Source organism: Haliotis cracherodii, unplaced genomic scaffold, assembly GCF_022045235.1.
Source record: "Haliotis cracherodii isolate W230 unplaced genomic scaffold, xgHalCrac1.p SCAF_6, whole genome shotgun sequence".
In the NCBI taxonomy this organism is placed as follows: domain Eukaryota; kingdom Metazoa; phylum Mollusca; class Gastropoda; order Lepetellida; family Haliotidae; genus Haliotis; species Haliotis cracherodii.
This window is the reverse complement of record NW_027266319.1, coordinates 54,487,783-54,503,049: the sequence shown is the minus strand read 5'-3', so window position 1 is coordinate 54,503,049 and position 15,267 is coordinate 54,487,783. Positions and strand designations below refer to the sequence as shown.

Here is a 15,267-nt window from a genome sequence, read left to right as displayed (position 1 = left end):
TACCACTATCAAACGGGTCCTCTGTCTTGCTGTAATCCCACCCGATACCATAACGCTGCCGCCCCAGAACCGATCTTCTTCAATGACACAATGATTGACGTAACGTTCACCTCGACGTCAGTACGCTCGAATCCGTCCATCGCTGTGGCGGAGGTGAAAACGAGACTCGTCAGTGGATAATACTTGTCCCCACTGTATGACCGTCCAGCGTAGACGCTGTCTGCACCCGACAAAATGGGACGTCTGGTGGGTTAACCACTTGATTTTCCTGACGCAATAGTATCTCGTCAACGAAGAGAGGACGTCTATGTAAAATTTAAAAATATGGACATATTTGGCCGGAATTCGGCTTTTTAGATGATAAAACTTGCTAAATAAACGGAGATCATAGGTCTTTAAACACAATTATCATCAAGAGATTTCCAAATGGTATTAGGGACTATCATTAACCATTCTTATAGCAGGCTTTGATGACTACCTAAGCATGTTTGGGTTTGTAGGAATCCATAGCCAAGCTTTTAAGCTAACAGGCTATAGCAGGCTTTGAGGACTTCATAGCTGATCAGATATATATTCACAAGAATCAGATTCATGCAATTTTCATTACATCTCAACGATAGGCCTAATCTATGATATCCATACGAGTATTCAGAGACCTAATTTTATAAATACGTGATTTTAATCTCAATAAAATCCTTCCATCTTTAAGAACAAAACATAAATTTGACCATTTGTTGACTCTCAGAGCTGATGTCCAATGCTCTTCTGCCTCCTATGTTTCATTATGCACACTGGGATTACAGAGGGTCAACTGTGTGGGGTGAGATGAGGGTGTGTCTGGCCGGCCTTATGCAGAAGATATTTTGTCTGGCAATGGGTATTTTGTAATAAGTAGAGTGTAATAGTTCATCTTATGTTGGTTCCATGTGATACCTCCAATAAGCCTTATGCAGAGGAAGATTTGTCTGGTGTGGCCCATTCTGTACTCTGTGATATGAACCTGTTCATTTAAACATACCTTAATGTGGTACAATCGATATCTATTCCAGCCCAATTTACCCGTGTATACCTGAAGGGTCAACTTTTTGTGGGTGTCTGGCGGGCCTTATGTAGAAGATGATTTGTCTGGCAATGGGTATTGTGCAATAAGTAGAGTGCAATTGTTCATTTTATGTTGGTTTTATGTGGTACCTCCAATGTTTAACCCAGCCGAAATTTTGGGACCCTCCCTGGAGGGTATGGCGGACCTTATGCAGAGGAAAATTTGTCAGGTATGGGCCGTTTTCTACTCAGTAAAATGTACCTGTTCATCTAAACTTACTTTCATCTGGTACTTTGAATATAGTCAAATTTTACCAGAGTGTCCACTGAGTGCATTAAGGGTCAACATTTGGGGGTGTCTGGCGGGCCTTATGCAGCAGACGATTTGTCTGGCAATGGGTATTTTATACTTAGTAGAGTGTTATAGTTCATTTTATGTTGATTTCATGTAGTACCTCCAATGTTTTGGGACCCTCCCTGGGGGTGTCTGGCAGGCCTTATGCAGAGGAAGATTTGTCTGGTGTGGCCCATTCTGTACTCTGTGAGATGAACCAGTTCATTTACTCTTACTTTCATGTGGTACCTCCAATGTTTGATCCAGCCCTTGAATGGTCCCTTCTTTTGGGGGGCCAGGCAGACATCCATATATGAATATGTTGGGTTACACAGTAAATGTTCCTGTGTTCGAATATTGGTACCTTGTTCGTGTGACCAAAGTGCTCTGGGCTGCCGGTCTATCACTTTTCTTTGTTAAGCTACAGAAACTTTATTCTTATTGGCCGGAATTTCTTCATTACTAATTTAAAAGGTCAATGGCAGAGAATAACCCTCTCGATTATCTGCAAAATAATGGTCGAGATTATATGAATAGATTACTGAAAATCAGTGATGACACCAGGCATTCGCTAAAACTTTTAAAAACACCTTTTTTCACATTCAAAGGTGAAACCAAACGTGTATTTCTTCTTTGCTGATGTCTGGATGTCAGATTAAAACTTAATGAATATGTCACTCACCAAGAAAAAAATAAACATAGCAGATATATTTCAACTTAAGTTTTGTGCTCAAGTTTCCCATAAATTTAAATTTTATTTGCCCTTGGTGAATTTATTTTACCATCTGATCAAGTATAATGTACATCCCAAACTGAAATCGGTCCTTGGAAACACGACTTCCAATAAATCACAACGAATCCCGTCACACACGGGCCCAGTTCATAATGCAACCGTAGCTGCGGCCATCTTGACTCCTGCACTTTAAAGTAGACTTCGACAGTTGTTGCGCTGTGTTCGCTTTGTGAAACGGGGCATGAGAACCAGTGAAAATATATTTCGGAACAAGGGAAGAGTCAATGATAGATCACTGCGTCAATAAGGATGTCATCGGAACGGAGCCCATAGCTCTACATCGTATTCAACGAAACTGCCGGGCATAAAAAAGTCTGCATCATTGTTTATTGGTGGTTTAAAATGAAGCAAACAATAAATGGTAATTCGATGGTGATGGATTTAACACACACACACACACACACACACACACACACACACACACACACACACACACACACACACACACACACACACACACACACACACACACACACACACACACACTTACACTTGGCCAAGAACAAAATCAACGTATCTTTAATTTTGAGGCATCTCCGTCAACCTGGGGATCCAAAAACTTTTCTCAAAAACATATTTACCACAAACGTCGTCCTGGTTTAGATATTCCCTTGAAGATCCGGGGTACAATGGGTATTCAGCAACCCATGCTTGTCGTAAGAGGCGACTATAGTGGATAGAGCCCCAGAGCTGAAAGTCGGTGGTTCGATCCCGCCAGCCTCATATCAATTTAAAGATGCTTCTTCTTGTTTCCCTGCCTGGCGCTCGGCATAAGGGGACAAACCAAGGACTGGTCGGCTTGGAGCCAGTGCAATGTGTCTACAGAATCTCAGTTGGTTGGCGCTATAAAACCGGCACACACACTCTCTCGCACAAGAATCTGGTGGTACTTTACTTTGCCATTATAATGAAGATAATAACGTTTCAAACTATGCACGGTACAATGAATGGAAATATCAGTTTATATATACAATATTATACTATGTAATATTATACATTTCTAGTCTGTTAAGAGTACTTTTTGTTTGGGAATACAGAATCCCATATATGCTATTAATTTTGGGTCAAATAAGCGAATTTAAATATGAATAGAGGGACACACAGGTAGATATGAAGATTGGGTTCACAGTACATATTGCAGGAATAGTTTTCATTCAAACCAGACCCGTGAAGATCCGGGGTAGAATTATGCTTGTGGTAAGAGGCGTGGTAAGAGGCGACTATATCATGAGCATGTGTTTATGAATCACACTTTGAAATAGTGATGATACCAGGTGTTTGTGAAAAGGTGAGCGTATTCTGCCCAACCGGTAGCACCATCACAAACACATGCAAAGGCAAGACAAGAAACGCACACGCGCAATAGTACGGCATGGCCATGGATAGGGTTCCTTTTTTAATCTCAGTCATTTTCATCTGCGTTAAATTTATTCCAATATCAGACTGTATGCAAAACACGCATGCTAAGTATACGAGACACCTGGTGTTTGTACAATTGGGTCAGCTGTTATTGTGCTGTTGGTTTAGACTTGTCTTGTAAACGTATTTAATCCCTGGAGTTACATTTGCCCTCATGGGATCAGGTTAGATGCAGACAAATACTTGCATGTTGAATTCTTTTATTTTAACAGCAGCGTTTTTCGATCACCTGCAGGAACGTAATTTTGCGTCAAAGATAGGCGTCCCCGTGCTGTTGTAGCACACGCCAGTGTAGACCAGACGCTGATTAACGCATACAGCGTATTTTGGAGAGTTGGGGCAATGTTCGTACGCGTTCAGGCCGTCAGGGAGGTTCCTGCAGCTGGGGTTGTTGGCAAAACATGACGTCCCAGAGTCCCTTCCCACGAGATACTCACCTGGAAACAGACATATTTCAGATGCCGCTATTTTTTTCATTTAGAGAAACATTTAGACAGATCAATTTTACGGTCCTCTAATTGTAGTAAGTTGGCGATCTTCCCGAGACAAGTGTCCACTGGCCTATATCAAAGTCTAGTTTTATAACAGTGTAACTGTCGAAGGGTAATTTGTCCATGCTCTCGAGGAGTGGAAGTCAAGGACACTTACACTTCCCCAGGGGCTCTGTTCTGTTGCCGCACTGGACCTTGCTGTAGTGTTCACATCTCTGTGTTCCAGGGTCGTACAACTGCGGGTAGGGACATTCCTGTAGGTTAGCCTCCCAGTAGTGTTTCATGGCGGGTGTGGTACAGTTGTAGTACTGGGCACATTCAGTTGGGTGGGGAATCAGCGGCAGCCTCTTCGTCAAGCAAATGGGGTTCACTTCGCTTGCGACTGCATTTAATAAATGCAGGAATTAATTTGAATTCACAGGTTAAAATTTAGTTTGTTACATGTTGGAGTCTAAAGTCCACTCTGTCCCTTGTTACCAGTTTTGACAAATACACCGACCCTCTATCTACCTACCCTTTCTCTAACCTCTGCTGAACACACTACACCGCACCCTTCTCTCCACCAATATATGTAAACCCTCTTACCGGTGACGACCAACACTCCTCGTCGAACCCTTTTATTCGACTTTTCTCCCCTCAACCCAACAACGCACTTCACCACAGGAAAAAGACATTGATGAAAAAGTTCAGTTTTCCCAGGTCAGATATTGTTTACTTGATATATTTGTGCACTAGGGTATTTTTAACCCAGAGGTAACATATTTTACTCCACCTGGTGGCATGGGCAAATCTACACCCAGGGCGTACGTTTATTCTTGTAAATGTATTTCTCCTGAGGATAGCTCATAGACAAGGTTACCCCTCGACAAATATATGCATTGTTTGTAAACCCTTCAATTGTTCATTGTGATTTTTAACAAAAGTTTTTTTTACGAACGTCTGCAGGTACGCAACACTGCGTCAAAGGCAGGTGCCGCCGTTCCATATCCAGGGCACATCCCAGTGTAGATCAGTCGCTGATTAACGCACATAATGTATAAAGGAGAATTCGTCAGCCATTTATTGGCGTAGAGGCCGTCGGGGAGGTTCTTGCAGCTGGGGTTGAGGACGTAACACGGTGTCCCACAGCCCATCCCGTCGCCACACGCGTGCTGGGCATACTCACCTGGAAACATATATATAAATATCATATCACGCAAAAGAAAGAAGTTGGTTATGGATCCCTTTTTAAAACTCTAAATTAATGGTATGTAAATTAACAGACATCATCAAGTGGCTGACTAGCCTTGGCAAACTAGCCAGTAATTAAATGTTATTAAAAAGTGATAATTATACGATGTTCACGAAACAAGTGTCAAACTTGTGTCTTAAGGTACGTGGACTCGGAGAGTGGGTCACGGATGTGGTAAACTTATAGCCAGGTCAGTGTTTGAATGAGTGAGTGAGTGAGTGAGTTGGGTTTAACGCCGCTTTTAACAGTATTCAAGTTATATCGCGGCTTGTCAGCTTAATGTGGGAGGAAAGCCCGAAGTGACGCAGGTCTCAGAAGTTTACCACTTCTGGTAAAACCCACGAGCACGGGTATGGTGCTGATATACCTAGAAACATAATCGGGACGAACCGGGATTCGATCATAGGTTTCTGGCATAGGTTTCTGAAAATAGGTTGTCAATATATTGTCAACAAGAAAATCAACTGCTCTATTAGTCATAGAACGAGTCACTGAGGGAATGTTGGATTCTTCGATATTTCCTCACTGGCCCCCTGGGAGGCAGAGTTAGTGTGTACTTCATTACGAGAGCCAATGTGTTAATGTGAAATACACCTCTATAAACTGGTCTGGAGAATATAATGTGAATGATGTCAGTCGATAGGGATTTGGTTGTTTTGCTGACAGATGTAAGTGACAAAGCATTTGATTGTATCATGACTGATGCAGTGGAATCCGTGGTCGAGGCACTCCATCCATCCTAACAACGCGTGTAGATCTGCTGGTCAAAATGTAATTGCTATGGTGTGCTCCGAACTGTAGAACAATTATTCACACTTTGGATGTTCTTATGCCACATCTGCTTGATATGAGTCGGGGCATTGCCACCATTAAGCACTTGTTTTGTATTCCATGCTCTCTAGCGCTATTTTTGGTATTTTTGGAATTTGATTTTGTTCGATGCATCTTTGTTTTGATTATCTTTTCACAAGTTCAGAATATGGTCGTCAGACACTTGTCAAAATCTTGGAGGGGTGGCGGAGGGTTTTCTATATTGATTTAAAAAATGGGCATTGAAAATGTCATCAAGCACGACCAGATTCGCTATTGTCATATGTCAACATGGCAACAGGTACTTGTTTATCAGCACCTGCGCGGCATGCATGCACGATGGCATGCACTCCGACCCAAACACAGCCCCTTTCTCAGGCCTCGCCACAGACAGAAGAGGCTGCGAGGGGCCAGACAGAATCTGCAATGGAGGCATCACAGGTGCTCAAAAGTACTCTTTTCGGAAGAGACCTGTTTCAAGTTCTCGTTCAATGATGACTGGATACCTGTTTATCGACGGCCACTGTGAACATAACATTGACGGTGCAGTTGTGGAGCACGATGTGTGACTGTGGGTCCTTGATCTGGGGTGTCACCAGCTTGAATGCTCAAACAGACCTCATTGTTGTGCAAGGCAGAGGTACAGAGATAGCATTACTAATACTTACTCACCTCCTTTAAATGGGGGGCACGGGTGGCCCAGTCGTCTACAGGTTGCGTCCCCTGGGCACGCCAAAAACATATGATTGTGTGTTCGAATCTCGGTTCGCCCCCGATTATGTTTCAAGGTTTGCCAGCACCATACCCGTGCTCGTTGGTTTCACCGAAGTGGTAAACGTCTGAGGCCTGCATCACTTCGGGCTTTCCTCCCACATTAATAAAAGCTGACACGCCACGATATAACTTGAATACTATTAAAAGCGGCGTTAAACCCAACTCACTCACTCACTAACCTTTACATGGATGACCTTGAACATATTGCCAATGGGGGATCCACACTAAAATCACATATTCTCATTGTCTCATTGGAATTCAGAGAAGAACGCTCACAATAAAGTGAAAGCCACAAATACTTGAAATGTGGCAAGGCTGAAGAGGGAGGCCTTTATGTATTTAGGGATACAGGTTAGGGACAAACTTATCAAGGAAAAACTTCGGGCAGAGTTCAAATGTAGAAAATCTGGAGTTCAGAGCAGAACGCTCACAATAAAGTGAAAGCCACAAATACTTATGCTGTACCCATCATTTTGTATTCATTTGGTGTTGTTGATGCGATGAAACAAGAAATTCAGGTTCATGACACTGTCAGTTAATAGATCCCACGATCCTCGCTCTCTCCTCAATCGCTTATATTTACCAATCATAATGGGAGGGCATGCTTTGCTTGACTTGGAGGGTTTCATGGTAGAATTGTACTGTGCACTTTTGCACACATTTTCTTGTCTGATGATGCTCTTGTGAAGCATGTCAAGACTCATGATGAAAACAAGGCATTTCACAGTTTCCTTTAACGAGCCAAGGATGTGGGACATAATCTCAATGTCATTGTTGATTTTCTTGATGGTTCTTTAGTGCCGGACGGTACCGAAATGAGTGTCAAGTAAGCAAAGTGCCATATCAGATCAGCCCAGGCTCAGTTTTGAGGAGGACAGCAACCATGCAGAGTCCTTCGTTTGGATGAAGTCAGCTGGCCTGAAAAGTGAAACAGAAGGCTTTCTGTTTGCTGCTCAAAACCAGTCACTTCCCACTCGAAACCGTCAGTGTGTGATTTTTCATCAAAATGTAAATATGAAATGTAGATTATGCAATGAATTTAATGAGACTGTCCAACACATTGTTAGTTGATGTCCAGCTTTGTGTTAAATACATTATCTTAGCCACATAATGGTGTGGCTCGAATATTATTTTAACATCTTCACCATGCTTGTATTTACGACACAGAGGTCCATCCATAGTACGACCCATGATATGTCGAGCGAGTCTTGGAAAATGATAAATACAAAATTCTTTGGAATAGCCCCAATTAAGCCTCAGACCTGTCAATGCCAACAAACCCAATCTTGTCCTTTTAAATTTGATAAATCCAATGAAATCATTTATATTATTGAATTTTCTGTCCTTTTTGACAGTGGAGTGATTGACAAGATAAAGGAAAAACATGGCAAACATGCAGACCTCGCTTTTGAAATGTCACGATTGCATCCCAAGTTGTGCGACTAATTGTTCTCGGTGCCTATGTTTGGTACCTCCCTATCTGTTGACTGACATTGGGAGAGTACCCGGGTTTGCTGAAAGGAATACGACCCTTCTGACAATCTTTGTAATGCAGTTGGCTGCAGTGTTAGGGGTCTTCACATTCTGCTAAAAGTTCTGGGCCGGTTCAACTAGGCTTCCTGGGCTGTGTGTTGGGGGGGCAAGGGCCCTGTGTTGAGGATGAGCCTAACCAGCCTGACTGTGCCAGGGTCACCAAAACCCTCTTTGCTGCATTTTGTTTTGTAACCTGTACATAATAATAATAAAAAGGCCATTTCTAAAACGGAAAATTCCCCACCACCGAGGAACATCCTCAATGCGCCACTAGAGCATATGTACATATATTCAACAGAGAGGTAACAGTAAGTTATTAAAATATATACATATTCGGTTGCTGCGTTTGAAAAGGTACGATTTGAATCCAAACTTATCCACAGTCATACAAGGGGAACTTTTGAGGCTGAAGCGAAGAGTTCCATAGAGGCACCAGCATGAGTGAAGAATTTCAGTTTGTATTTTGGTCAGACAACATTTCTTGAAGTTAGGCAGGGCCAGTGTTTATGAAGAGACTGGTAGACAAGAGTTTTTTTTTTTGGGGGGGGGGGGGATTTCAAAATCAATGCTCGCGGATTTGTATCCAATGTAATCAATTCAAGATGGGGGAGATATGTGATCCAAGCTTTGTTCTTGTCACTATTCGGGCAGCTCTTTTCTGTATCGTCTCCAATCGGTTCAGCTGATATCCTGATATTCCCGTATGGAGTGGCCAGCATTATCTCCTGACGTGAATCCGATTGGACGTCGAGTATATGCTAGGTTGCCATGCTTTGTAACATTGAGAACGCTTTGATAAAAAAATGGCAAAAACACCCCAACGTCAAATTGGGATGCTTATTTTCGGGATGCAGAGGCGTCATAGAGCGTGCATCTTGGTCAGAGGTGCCAGTACATGATATTAATGTTTGCTTGACCACCACATGTTGTTTGGCACACTGTTCGTTCTGGATAAAGTTTTTTTTTTAACTTTTGATTTTCGATCGTTTTTACCTTTGCCACGTTGTGTACAGCTAATGATATTTAAAGTATAATAAAACAAGTAGTCCGTCATCCTCGTCACTGGGGTATGGGGGCAAGGTTGCCTTTCAATCAATCATCTACAATTTATTGCACATGGAATGATATGTGACTAAAGCATATACGATACTTATGAATTTGATTATTTCTAACCCTATGGGTAATTATGTTATTTGTTACTGTATATATGTCCATGCTCTTGGTTTCTGACCACAAGAGCCGCATCATGGGATACTTACATTTCCACACGGGCTCTGTTCTGCTGCCACACGTGACCATGGTGTAGTGCTCACATCTCTGTGTTCCAGGGTTGTACAACTGTAGGTAGGGACATTCCTGTAGGTTCTTCTCCCAGTAGTGTTTCATGGCGGCCTCCCTACAGTTGTAGTACTGGGCACACTTAGTTGGGTGGGCGATGAGCGTCTCTGTCGTTGTCATGCAAATGGGGTTCACGTCGCTTGGTGCAATTAATGCTGATGCTGGAATCAGTGTGAAGCGACAGGTTAAATACTATACTGAACAACATTGAAAACGCACCACCATGAAAATGGATGTATTTTTATCTGGGCTTAAGTCATATGAAAATATAAAAGTGAATGAGTAATATACGATGTTCTGGACGAAGCATGAAGAAGAACAGCTCGTCAAAACACATTCCTAATTTTTGTGTGAGCGACATCACCAAAACACAACAAATTGCGTGCACATCATGGAAAACGTGTTTTGTTTCACGGGAAGCATGCAGAATAGGGCTATAAAAGACTTTTAAAAGCCACATCACTTGTTGCTGCAGACGTAAAGGGTACTGACACAAGAAACGCCAAGATTAACAGCAGAGGAACGTGAACGTGCCTTGGGCATGCTTCAAGTTGGTACGTCAAGTAGAGTCGTTGCACAACGGTTTCAATGCCATCATTCAACAGTCCTCAGGCTACTGAGCAGATACCCGCAGACAAGAACCACCAGACATCGACCACGTCCGGGTCAACGTCGTGTAACTACACCACGTCAGGTGGAGTGTCATGGTATGGGGCGGCATCAGCCATAACCATCGCACAGAGCTCCTTGTTTGTTGTGGAAGAGTTAATGCCCTTTACTACAGGAATAACATATTGGCAAATCACGTCATCCCATTCTTTCATCAGCACCAGGATATGCACACCTTCCAGCAAGATAATGCAAGAGCGCACACAGCACGTGTTTCAACACAGTACCTTGCGAACAATAATGTGCCTCTGCTTCCATGGCCAGCTCTGTCACCCGATCTATCGCCAATTGAACATCTATGGGATTACCTGGGTCAACGCCTCTCACGTCGTCTGCAAGTACAGAACCTGAGAGAACTTGAAGATACACTACGTCAAGAGTGGAATGCCCCAGAACACTATTCGCAGACTTATTTGATCAATGAGAAGACGTTGCATGGCCTGTGTTGCTGCCAATGGCGGACATACCAGATATTGACTTTTCATTTTAACCCTATGTGTCTTCCTTACACTGATGACGTAAATGTAATTACTGTGTGGTATTCCTGTTTCCTTTGTCGTCTTTCTGAATAATCCGTCTATGTCTGTTCTAATTAAAATCGGTCATTGCTCAAGTTGTTTTAGTAATATTTCAAGATTTATTGCTGGTGCGTTTTCAATGCTGTTCAGCATATTTTGAGAAAGAGGACGCTGAATTCTTTCTATCCAGTACCACCAATCACACTGGACTCTCCTCTACCTATCTCTTTTCTCCCCTCCTATCTCCTGTACACCAACGACCATCTCTCCTCACTGCATCCCTCTCACCATATATCTACTCTTACTTTCGCCAAACAACGCTCCTGCACGCAACACTCTCTGACCCGTGAAGATTCCGGGGTAGAATAGGTCTTCAGCAACCCATGCTTGGTCGTAAAATGCGACTAATAGGATCGGGTGGTCAGGCTCGCTGACTTGGTTCATGCATGTCATCAATCCCAATTGCGTGGGACCCGTGAAGATCCGAGGTAGAATAGGTCTTCAGCAACCCATGCTTGCCGTAAAAGGCGACTATGCTTGTCGTAAAAGGCGACTAACGGGATCAGGTGGTCAGGCTCGCTTATTTACAGACCGCCGTCATATACCTGGAATATTGCTGAGTGCGGCGTAAACCAACAAACCAACCAACCAACAATTGCGTGGATCGATGCTCATAATATTAATCGTCTGGTCCAGAGTCGATTATTGACAGACTGCCGGCATATAGCTGGAATATTGCTGAGTGCGGCGTTGAACAACAATCCAACCAACCAACCAACGTTTTTTAATGTTGTGTCTTTTATATGTTCAGGCGCAGTATGACCATCTCCCCAAGCCATGTATCATTTGGCCGACTTAAATGGGCATAATCCACTTTGGTTGGTTGGTTGTTTAACGCCGCACTAAGCAATACTCCAGCTATGTGACGGCAATCCGTAAATAATCGAGTCTGGACCAGACAATCCAGTGAATTAAATTATAAGCATCTATCCACGCAATTGGGATCGATGACATGCATGAACCAAGTCAGCGAGCCTGACCACCCGATCCCGTTAGTCGCCCCTTTCGACAAGCATAGTCGCCTTTTTACGGTAAGTATGGGTTGCTGAAGATATATTAAAACGACACACATACCACTCAACACAACATACAAACACAACATACACAATTAAACTCATAACATATAAATACAACACCATACACATGACAACATACAATAACAAAACATACACATACAATACAATATCCAAACAACACAGCACACCCAGTACAACATAGAGAACACAATATACGAATACAACACACAACACAACATACACATACAATACAACATCCAAACAACACAGCACACCCAGTACAACATACTGAACACAATATACGAATACAACACACAACACAACATACACATACAATACAACATCCAAACAACACAGCACACCAAGTACAACATACAGAACACAATATACGAATACAACACACAACACAACATACACATACAATACAACATCCACACAACACAGCACACCCAGTACAACATATAGAACACAATATACGAATACAACACACAACACAACATACACATACAATACAACATCCAAACAGCACAGCACACCCAGTACAACATACAGAACACAATATACGAATACAACACACACCACAACATACGCATACAATACAACATCCAAACAGCACAGCACACCAAGTACAACATACAGAACACAATATACGAATACAACACACAACACAACATACACATACAATACAACATCCAAACAACACACACACCCAGTACAACATACAGAACACAATATCCATCCAACATCCTCCAACAATGTCCCTGCGTTCCAAAAATACCAAAAAACAGCATGAAAAATAAAACTCCCCAAAATACAATTCGTGAATGGTTACTTAAAAATGGTTTTACGTTTTCAAATCCAAGACCAACTGCATTCATTTTTGTGAAAATGGAAACCCCATAAGGACCCTGATTTAGTTTTGGATGGAACTCCTATTAAACTTGTAAAGGAGGCCAAGTTCCTTTGTATTATTTTTTATCATCAGTTGACTTTTCTACCGCATATAAACTATTTAAAGAAGTCTGAAGGCACTTGATTTAGTGAAAGAAGTTTCAAATTCCAAGTGGTGATGGGATCAGGGCCATGTCTTGCTTGACTGTATTGATTTTTCCATCACAAGAAATAAACATTTCAAAGTGTCATCTATAAAAGATGTTTTTTTGTCAAATAAATGCTCATTTAATCATCAGTTTTTTAAAAGAAATAGAAATTAATTGATAAATTTTGATGTAGAAAGTTATATATTTTATGAATTGGTAGTATATGGTTATTAAACTGAGATTGTTAGTGGCTGTTTCATTCGACGGGGGTTGAAGTAGCATACAATTATTGTGCCCCTGAGAGGATATGTAAGCCCACGTTTATCAAAGTTTTTTTATGTCCACCAGTGTTTTAATCCTAGAATACTTGTCTTAATCTCCGGCTAAACCCTGTCAATGATGACCAGTGACTAAAGGGATAGTGCAAATCCTGCTGGGGTCCACGCAGGTAGCAAAGATCACCAGTATGGTGGCCTGCCTTTGGTTGCTGGTGATAAAAAATCCCACTTTTATATTGTATTGTGATGAATAGTCAAAACTTATGGTTACATACTAGTTTTTAAACCTCTATCTGTGATAATCTACTTGTTTTTACTGCCCTTTGTCGACAGGTTATATTCTTAATTTATGTATTATCAATCTCTAATGTGATTTTAGACACGATATGACGGAAATATTGCCGATGTGACTTAAAATCTTAACTCACTCACACACACAACACAACGTACAAATACAACATTCAAATACAATATTTACTCAACATACAAACACTCACACACACAACACAACGTACAAATACAACATTCAAATACAATATTTACTCAACATACAAACACAGAACATACAAAACACACAAATGAAACACTAAATACACAACACATACAAGTACAACCCACACAACACAACACAAATACAACTCTGACACAACATTGCAAATACAACATACACAAAACACAACTTACAAATACAACACAACACATAAATACAACAAACAGAGAAAAAACATACAAATACAACATACACATATTACAACACATCACACACAATACAACATACACAAATAAAACAACGCACACAACACATAAATACAAATGCAACACGAACACAAAACCTCACAACATACAAATACAACGCAACATCAAAATGCAACACAACATCATTAGAACAGAGAAGCCTGCTCACATGATTCCAGGGCGGTCAGCAGCAACAGCAGCCAGCACAACACGCAACATTCACACATCATGGGACTGTAGATCAGATTCCAAACCGTCTACAAGAAAGCTAATGCATTAACATGTTAAAGCTGATCTGGTTTGGATAAAACGACATGTCATTTGTTGTATCTTAAACAGATTGGGGTTACAGAAAGCTTTCTTTTAATATAATAACAAATTAGTATTTTCTATTAATTTACTAGTAAATGAACGTTTGGGGTGTATTTTAATGTCCCAATGTCCCAGTTGTTAATAAGTTAGTTACTGAAGTTAAAAGTATGAATACAAAAGTATTAACCTATCAAATATTATTGTTCTGGTATGCTTTATATAAGGAATAATATTTAGATTTAAAGAAGTTTCAAACGATTTCTCAGCACGACAAAAGTAATGGGGCTGAAATCTAGTAAAGAATAAAATAGAATTTTCCATAGTTATGTGAAGTATTATTTACCTCTGCTATCGATAAAATGAACACAAACGTTTTTCGTTTGTCAATGATTTTCTTGGAATGAAATAACAGATACAAAAATATAATATCCCCCCCCCCCCACCCCCCCCCCCCTCCTAACTTTCAAGTAACATTGATTATTTTTACGCGGCCTGGTATACAAAATGGATATGAACTCACCTTCACAGGGCTGTAACTTCTATTGGGCAGCAGCTTGTGGTACTTGTGTAATACCTCTCATTCTTTGAATAGGATTTAAATGTCAGGGTATATTTAGATGTGGGAAATGCGCACGTGGTTATCTGCAATTTCTGGTGTATGTTAAAACTTTGCATTATAAGGATTAGACGACTTGTGTGGAATAATATGTCGTCTAATAAATATAATCTATATATTGAGGATTATTAAGAATGAATATAAGAATAAGAACAAGGTTTGATATTTGTTTCAAGTAAAAACCTTTAATAGGTAATGCAAGAATATTGTTTAACGCCAAATCATTTTACTCAAATGATTCGTTATAAACATCTTTATG

The 15,267-nt window shown here is 41.1% G+C and overlaps 1 protein-coding gene across 1 annotated transcript; it reads right to left on the bottom strand.

Annotated features, from left to right (window-relative positions):
- Positions 1-5,007: 5,007 nt before the first annotated feature.
- On the bottom strand, positions 5,008-14,310 carry LOC139446145 (uncharacterized). Its single transcript, XM_071227444.1, has 3 exons — positions 14,250-14,310; positions 9,686-9,925; positions 5,008-5,243 (listed from the first exon to the last, which is right to left on the bottom strand). Exons 1-3 carry the CDS (start codon positions 14,308-14,310, stop codon positions 5,008-5,010), a joined length of 537 nt encoding a protein of 178 aa, XP_071083545.1.
- Positions 14,311-15,267: the final 957 nt, after the last annotated feature.